At 29.1% G+C, this 9,915-nt stretch overlaps 1 protein-coding gene across 2 annotated transcripts; it reads left to right on the forward strand.

The window, feature by feature from the left end:
• Window positions 1-96: 96 nt before the first annotated feature.
• Window positions 97-8,345, forward strand: LOC143083540 (uncharacterized). Of its 2 annotated transcripts, none has more exons than XM_076259786.1 (7): window positions 97-287; window positions 2,443-2,635; window positions 3,309-3,527; window positions 4,019-4,146; window positions 4,636-4,920; window positions 5,768-5,827; window positions 7,536-8,345. In XM_076259786.1, exons 1-7 carry the CDS (start codon window positions 224-226, stop codon window positions 8,165-8,167), a joined length of 1,581 nt encoding a protein of 526 aa, XP_076115901.1. In that variant the 5' UTR covers window positions 97-223; the 3' UTR covers window positions 8,168-8,345. The 2 variants fall into 2 exon arrangements, with proteins under 2 accessions (XP_076115901.1, XP_076115902.1); XM_076259787.1 differs by having other exon boundaries at window positions 4,034-4,146.
• The last annotated feature ends 1,570 nt before the right edge of the window (window positions 8,346-9,915 follow it).

Consider the following 9,915-nt stretch of genomic DNA (forward strand, 5'->3'; position numbering starts at 1 on the left):
GTTTTAAACAAAATGTGTATCACAATGATCGTCACGTGTGAGATTTTTTCAGATAATTATATTTATTTATTTTTTGTTTCCCTGTTTACAGGAAAACTGTAATCCAATGTAGAGTTAATAATCAACTTTTAAATCTTTTAATAACTGTTTCTGAACTAGGGATGTTCAGATCTTAAGATTATCACGAGTGTGGTTTCTTTATTGAAGGATATTTGCGTATGACATGGCATCGTTAACAGCATTCCTGCCGTATGTTTTTCTTAACATTCAATTACAATTACAAGCAGGTCAGTAATATTCATAATACTAATATTTAATGTAAAATATATGATTTTCATTTGTGTAATATAATTGCAACTTACAAGAGGAATTTATCAACTGATATTTTGAAAAAGTAAACGTGCAATTAAATAATAAACTGTTTATTTATTATTTGGAAAAGGTAGCTTAAATAAATACCTTGCATACGGAATAGCTTTCTTCTTTCAGTGTGATTTCAAATTGTATGTTTTTGTTTGTGCTTTTGTTTTGTCAGTTTTTCTTGTTTCCTATACTTTAGTGTTGCCTAGTTATTGTTAGGGTTGTTTTTTTTTGTCTTTTTTTTATTTTATTTATGCGTGTTTCTTAATAGGAATAATCCGTGTTTGAATTATCTACATTTGATAATATCAATTTAATTAAAATCCCTGTAGTTTTTTATGAATATTTAAAATCTGGCATTTTGAAAACATCGAAAAACACAAAGAACATGTAGAATGTTCTCAAAATGGACGCTGTATATAGTATTTTAGATACTAAGATTATAAACACGTGGTATACATTGAACTTCTGAATTCCGTTACAAAAAAGCACATAAATTCATAAATTCTATATGTGTTCTATATCATTTTCCTTTAAAAACAATGTTTTAGTTATTATCTACATGTATCTAATATCATGAATATGATATACAAATGATGTTGAGATCAGACTTTGATAATGTATACATTAATGTCAACCGGGTGGTAGTTTCTTTTATTTAAGATAAAGGTTGATTAGGTGAGACAGCAATTTGTATTGTTTACTGATAACAAAGAAAAATACTAAGTATCTTGACAACGTCGCTCCTCCTTCTAGTATGTGTACAATGTACAGATTTTATATCTCGCAGGATTTTCTTCGTATGAAATTATATTTTAAAAGGCGGAAATTTGATTTCGAAATTGATAACAAAATATAATCAAAACAATTTGATCAACTTATCACGGACAAAGACTTTTCATTAACACCGTTTATCTTCTTGACATAAATAAGAAAACACTTCGGAAACTTTGTGTTTAGTTTCTAAATATGTTTTTCAAGAATAATCAAAATAAACAAACTTTACTAAGAAACAAGCCCTCAAACTTTGGATCACATTAATAGTTGGTCTTAAAAAGATACAGTTATCTTCATAATAAACAGGTAAGGAAGTGTCAGATAAGTGTAGACATAAAATACCTAGCTTGACTTAGAACATATACTCATCTAAGACCAAACATCTATCACAACACAAGACAAATAGACGGACACACTGACCAGAAAATAATGTCACGAGGTGCATATTGATAGCGTAAATCAAAAAGTAGGCACATAGGAACTAGATGGAATCATAGAAAACTACTTAAAAATATTTTCAGGCAGACGGAAATATCAAGCAGGTTGATTTTTGACGGCAAACTCTTATTTGAGTTGAATACAGAAAAAACTTTAAGTCTAAAACACTCATGCTTTGTTGGACTTGATGACTCATTAAAGTTATGTTATATCTTTAGAATACTAATCCCAATTGTTCAACGAGTTTAATCTGTACAAACAGCACAATTCCAATAATAAAAAGAAAAATATAGAAACAAATAAAAAGAAACATGAGAAAAGAAAAAAATATGAACAATTTATTGTACTCTAGATAATTGAAGGCAGAAGTGTTTTTTGTTGTTGTAAATATCTGTTAATTATAAGTGCACAAAGGATATATATTAGTTTATTGTTTAGTTCTATTCTGTGAAGCAATGCGATAATTTTAACATGACTTTTCTTTTAATATATAAATATAAATAGTATACATTAAGCATCATTAATCAGTAACACAACATACACAAAAAGATAGAAAACATAATTGCTGGGCATTCCATATTTTTTTCTCTCAATTATTTCGTTTCAAAAAAAGAGTTATTATAAAAAGAAGATGTGGTATCATTGCCAATGAGACAACTGTCCACAATAGACAAAAAATGACACAGAAATTAACAACTATAGGTCACCGTACGGCTTCAACAATGAACAAACCCCATACCGCATAGTCAGCTATAAAAGGTCCCGATATGATAATGTAAAACAGTTCAATCGAGAAAACACTATAATCGTCTATTTATGTTAAAAATTCACGATAAATATTCGTTTGATAATATTTTATATTAACAGTATGGGGACAACACTTATTAGTTGCATATGGCAATGATTTCTTGGGCAAAAGCGGAGGAATATTACTGATAGATGTTAACAATAGCAATGCAGTCCCTATTTCAAGGAATATTGAAAGAGCGTGGTTTATGGCATATCACCACAACACTAGTTATATGTACTGGACAGAAATAGGCAACAATAGCATATATAGGTAAATATGAAGACATTTATTAGTTCATGAATGTATCGAATGGTATTAGTACTCAATCAACAACAATAATAATAACTGACAAACAAGTCCAATCTTATTCAGTACGTACTTTCTTTAAGCAACACGACTGTCGGTCGTCTTTGTCGATATTTATAATTGGCCGTTTCAGAATCTAAAGCATCATGGGTAATTTCATTGTTCGTACCCCAAAGTGAAAATAGCGCCACGTCATTGGTTAAATTTCCATTGTTTATGACATTTTTAACCAATCAGGACGTTGTGGTGTACACTTTTGAAAATATTACCCAGGATGCATTAGATTCTGAAACGGCAAATTGTCTAGATTCTTTTAAGTCTGTTAATCTTAACATTTTTTATTCTTTCTATAATAATTTCTGCCTATTCTTCAATAAACATCCTAAAGTAGGATTGACCGATTTCTTTACTACCGTTAGTTTTCTTTTGGTACTCATGCTTCCTCTTCATGGTCAATAATACTGAGGTGGATGTTTAGCACTACAGGTTTAAATAAAATATTTGTTTTGATCTAACCCAATGTTTTTTTGTTTTGTTTTTCAAATTGAAAACCCATACTTGAACCTTTTGAGGATATAACAACCATTAACGAATACGACGATTATTTCAATGAACATTCATCTATTATTTTTTTTAGGATCCGTTATCCAAATAATGAAAGCAATCTTGTTGAAACAGTGGTCAGATCAGCAAATCCAACAGGAATTGCAGTAGATCAAATAGCAAATCACCTATATTGGACAGAATCATTAGCAAACAATATATTCAGATGTAACTTAGACGGGTCAGAGGTCACCGTTGTTTTCAATAGTAGTCTCGAATACCCGCATGCTATTGCTATACACTCTAGAACAAGGTATTTTTAACCTGTATGATTTGTTATGAATAACGTGGTTTTCCTTTATAGAACCTTCACAACTTGCACGTTATAGATCTGACACATCTTAAAGAAAGCAGGATACATATATACATGTCCCATGATATACATTTTGTCACTGTAGCTAAAAAACGAATTTCTTCCGTAAATTTTGTTTTCGGTTTTTGAGTCATGTACTTTCGGTCACATGGTTTCCCTATTGCATCTTAATAAATTTAAGATAATTTGACAAATTTATTGAAATTTTAAAAACTTTTGTAAAAGGTCATTGTATAACAGTTCCAATTTCATTTATTCCTCACAGATGCAATGCAATGGTATCCCGGAATTGATTTTGCGATTGATCATTGAGGACAATTTCTTCTTTGCAGTCACGCGTCTTTTACATCCTACAAACTAGTGTTGTCATATTGTGTCTCTGGACACTTTCTATGGTATTTAGAATAAGCACATATGTTTTTGTATTGTAGAATGATGTATTTCAGTTATACCGACAACAATCAGAACGCTATTGGAAGATGTAAGTTAGATGGAAGCGCAAGACAAACGTTGATTACTGAAAGTATGGGCATAGGCAAAGTGTATGATATTGCAATAGGTATGTATGCTCCGTGTTGAAAGTCGTTCTTTTACCTATAATGGTTTTACTTTGACAAAATATAATTTGGATGGAGAGTTGTCTCAATGGCACTCATACTCCAATCTAAGTCAAATGACATTAATACTGGACTTCAAAGAAAATTTAAAACAGAAAGTTCCCTCACAAATAGTACAATCAAAAGCTGAAAAATATCAAACAAATGAAAATAACTGTCATATTCCTGACTTGGCACATGCATTTCCCTACGCGTAAAAAATATGGATTAAACCTGGTTTCATAGCTAGCTAAAATCTTCAACCTGTACCACAGCCGCTAAAACATCCATATAATTGCGATAAAAATTGTATTGTTCTCTGCGTAAACATATTATTCTTGGCGTCTAAATTGAACTTTTTAGGCATGCACATTCGGATAGTTATTTGTTTCGTTGCATATATAGCTTCTAAACTGTATCTTGAACTCTACTTACATTTTATGCTGTTTTAGATGATGCTCAAGAATGTACACTTTACTGGACAGACAGTCACCTCGGGTCAATAAAGAGTTCCAGCTGTAATGGGAGCAATATAAACCTCATTTTCAGTAACAATCTGTCTTTCCCTTATCCTTTTCGTGCCCCATACAGCTTAGACGTAGATAACAACTTTATTTACTTTACTGACCGAGCTAGTCGGCACGTATTTAAAGTCAGCAAAGAACCACAATCTCAACCTGTAGCGCTGTATTCAGATGAAAATGAAAAGTACGGTTTGATTGTGTTTCACAACAAAGGTAACAATTTATTAAAATCAGGAAATAAAATAAAAATCTATACTTAAACATACTTTTAGTCCTTGAATAAATTATAAAGTTGACTCTGTGTCATCTAAAAACTAAAATTACCAATTTCCGAGGAAAGTCCAAAACAGAAAGCCCCTAATCAAATAACAAAATCGAAAGCTCAAACACATAAAACTAATGTCGTACTCATGACGTGGTACAGGCATTATCTAGAAAATGGCGGATTAAACCTGGTGTTATAGCTAGCTAAACATGCTAAAGATGGCAAGATAATTTTTAGCTTGAATACATCTAATACTTTCTTCTTTAAACATAATGTGTATGTTCATGAATTATTTATTCTTATATAACTACTATTATTTGTTCACTGAAAATATTTTTAACACTGAGTGTAGTTTTCAGATTTTCAAGTATATTTCTTTTTAAATAATTAATTTCATATTTTCATAAATTTGCTTACACACTTAAATGAAATATATTATTTTTCTCTCAAAATTGTTAAGAATAAGTGTAACTTGAAGATATTCAATGCATTGTTCGTTATAAATATATTTTCATTATTATATTCAGGCACCTACTTGAAATGTGTTATTTTTTCTTCATTCAAGTGTTGAGCATGAGTGTACTCTTGTAATAAACAGTACACAATTGTCGAAAAAAGTTATGACTCAAATAATATATAAGAATATCTTGATTTCAATCAAGAAGACATAGATACACAAATGGTAAATAGTAAAACACACACACACAATCATAATTGAAGTTTAGTTCCTTTTCATTGTTATGTATTGATCGTCTAAACCGATTATGTTAATAAATGTTTTATGTACAACTTCAGTTCCTAGAATTAAACAGAATATACACGCACTACCAACAATAGATGAAGATGAAGGCACAAGTAAGAATTTATTGTCACCAAATAATTCAGCATAGAATAATATTTACAACACAAAATATTATATCGTGGTCATCAGTGTGATCAATACGGAATTAAAAGCAATAGATAGGATACTGGTTATATAATACATCTGTATTTCTTTATATTATTATGGTGTCTTAAGGCAATTTTTAAATAAACTAACTCAGGTCTTTAGGCAACAAACGTACAAAGACAACGACCATAAAGTACTTTCATTTGCAAGTGGATCCTTTATATTTTCCACTGAAAAAACTTATTCTCCATACTTAAAATAATATATTTTTATTAATGTTCAACATCTTCATAACTAGTATTAATAATTATAATAATAATATCAAATAAAATAATCAAAATAATAATATTTATAATTATAAATGATAAACTTAATGATAATAACTATAATTATGATTATTCAACTTCGTACTTTTTTTGGCCTTTTTGACTTTTTTGGATTCGAGCTTATAAAAATATTAGTCCTGGTATCTATGATGAGTTTATTGAAATAATCTCTTTTTTAAAATGTTCAACATCTTCATAACTTTTAATAATAATAAAAAAATGATAATGAGTATAATGATTATAATAATAATAATAATAATAATAATAATAATAATAATAATCATAATCATTATGATAAATATAATAATAATAATAATAATAATAATAATAATAATAATAATAATAATAATAATAATAATAATAATAATAATAATAATAATAATAATAATAATAATAATAATAATCATTATGATAATAATGATAATAATATTAATTATTATACAAATATAAATAATACTAATGCTAATCATAATAATTATTATTTTCAAACCTTTAATAACAATAAAAAATAATAATATTAAAAATTATAGTAATAATAATAATAAAAAATTACAATTATGATAAAAGAAATAACAATATTAATAATAATAATGAAAAACAATAATATTAACAATAATTATAGTATTACTAAAAAAATAACATAATAATTATTATAATAATAATTAAAATAATAATAACAAAAATTATGAAAATAATGATAATAATTTTAAAAAAATTGAAGTAATTATTTTAGTTTAAACTAAGATTTTGACGTTGATGACGTCATGAATTTGAAAATTTATTGCACTAGTGCAATATTGGAATTTATTGCACTCTAACTTTAGGTTACTTTCTGTGGGAAATATTATATTGCTATACAATAATAAAAAATTCTTATTAATATGAACAATAATAAAAGAAATAAAGCAATAATGATAATAATAATAATAATATTATTGATAATTAACAAAAAATATAAACTTAAACTATGCTAAAAATATGTAATTTTTTGTCAATTATTTGTATAATTTAGCGTATTACAGGAAGACCGATTGGATAGACAGTATGAAGTGTTCTGATCTTTATATATCATCTACCAATCCCACACTTAATCTAAATATCACAGTGAGGAATAACTCAATCCGCAAAATAATATGAAAGACTTGTCTTATATCAAATGTTCTAAGACCATGAAAACAGGTTATGTTTCGGTTAAAACATACATGTACACACAATGACAATAAGGCAACCCAATATCTACGCTACATTATTGATTTTCATTGGGTTATTTTAATTATAGTTCTCATAATCCGTTTTGAAACGAATAACCACAAGATTGCAGTAGTCATTTAACATTTCTTATTTGTAGGTTTGTCAGGGGAAGGAAATATCTTGGGATATGGTCTTGGATCAGTAATTTTCTTTACTGTAACACTTGGGCCAAGTTTAGTGATGCTGAGCTTATGCACTGGAAACAGGTTATACCGAAGACTAAGGGAAAATCGTCTGAAGCAAAATCCTCAACACAACAATACAAGAATGAGCTGCATTGAGGCTGATTATGATACAATTGCCGATGACAAATGCAATGTCACAAAAGTATCGTTTCTCGATGATAAGTGCAAAACGATAAACAAATCTGTCGTAGAGAAAAGGGACAGCAACCATGTCCCAGCACTAGTTACATTTGTAAATGCAATTAAGTATGAGAACACAGTCAACTCAAATCCATATATATCAATGACAACAAGTTCTACTGTGCCTACATACGAGAATACTCCAACCAAGGACACGTACATGCCAATGATTTCCCGTACTGACACACACAAGTACGATACAGTCACTGATGCAATAGTACATTGTTCCCAATCAGAACGTCCATTTACAGAAAAAGACTTAAACAAGTACGATGCAGTCACTGATACAACTGTGTGTTATGCAGAGGCAGAACGTTTGTGCACAGAAAAGATTTCCGAAAACAAGAATTATTATAACTGTTGACATGAATAAATTGGAATAATATTGATTGTATCGTTTGGGAATTAATCTTTGATTTTAAATAATATGCTGTTGATCAAAATTAATTATTAGTTCCTGTACCAAGCCAAGAGTATGACACTTATTTTCCATTTTATTCGTTGATTAGACATGATCAAGTCAATTATAACCATTTGCCAACTCTTGGTATATTTTTATCTCAGACTTCACTTACAATAATAGGTATTTGTTATTTTTTTAGTTACATAACAAAAGTTTGATGTGTCTAAGCAATAATGAAATTATGTAGGCCTGATTGCTTCCCGGTACTGCCAAATCTATTGATGAATGAATTAAATACAGGTCTTTAAAAAATATCTATCGGTTGAATCGACATTTGTTTTCAACTTGCTTCTTTGAATGATAGTGTTTGATTTTGTCGGTTTCCATGGACTTTCCGTTTGTAGTGCAGTTTTTTTCTCCCTTTTCACTTTTTATTTATGCTTTTGATTAAATGTATAGAATGAAAGTAATGGAAGATCGATATACGACATTATCTTACCTCCTATACATTTCGAGGATTATTATTGGTTAAAAGCAACTGCATGGATATGGTTTATATTCCTTATTTCGTTAGTATTCCAGACTTTTTTCAAAACACGGTTAGTAGTTGTGTTACGTCCCTTTATAAAAACAAGCGATCCTGGGGCAAAATCTTAAAAGATTCAAAAACGAAAAATTGATGATGTACGATTAAAATAAATTCATAAAACACTTTTAAAGCTAAAACGTTGCTATTGTGAGTATTGCTTTTGTATAGAAAGGAAGTAGGTTCTTAATGTTAACGGTATTGAAGATTTGATCACTTTAATATGCAATTAGACTGAACAACGCATGTAAAGATAGTCGGTAAGATAAATTCCCTACCATCCCCTATGAAATTTACTGACCCCATATATATCGTATTTGGTCACATTATGTAACTAATAATTTTCAGAGACGGAGTCCTGTTTCAACTAGAATATTCTTGACTTGATACAATTATTCAAATTTTAAGTTATAAACTAGAGATACACAATCGATAAACTAGATCTGGTATAATTGCCAATGAGGCAGAATTCCTCCAGAGAACAACTTACGTATAAGTTAACCAAATTAGACCACCATACGGCCTTCAACAATGAGTAAAAACTAAAACCGCAAAGTCCGCTATACAAGGCCTCGAAATGAAACTTTTTATATATGATATATGATAAACTGATACATTTCAGATAACTCACAGGCTCCTGATATCGAAAATCAACATACAGTAATATTTTTGTTGAGAGACTGACAAGATCGTACATGTAGGACATTGGAATGTTGAACAATGCAGAAGACAAACCTAAAAGGAATGAACAAACACAACAAAATAAACAAAAATATCTAAGACACATAATTGTCTTTTCTTGTTAATCACTTTGAACTAGCTTACATTAACTGTGAACACTCTCAGATCTGTACTTTGTGTCTCTTGTGTTTTTGTAAACATGTTCTTAAGTAGTGTGGTGGTAAAATGTTTATAGAACATATTCTGTAACATTTTTTTAAATCAACTACATGAAGAGGTTCCAGTGCAGAATCTGATTTCAGTTATTTGATTAAACCTAAAATAAAAAACGAACCAACAAGACTACATACAATTCTACTAAAATGCTTAACAAATAGTTATGTATAGTAACATGATTTAAGTTATCGTCTGACATGCTTTTTGCACGATTTTAATGAAAGAA

This window comes from Mytilus galloprovincialis, chromosome 7 (assembly GCF_965363235.1).
Source record: "Mytilus galloprovincialis chromosome 7, xbMytGall1.hap1.1, whole genome shotgun sequence".
Classification (NCBI taxonomy): domain Eukaryota; kingdom Metazoa; phylum Mollusca; class Bivalvia; order Mytilida; family Mytilidae; genus Mytilus; species Mytilus galloprovincialis.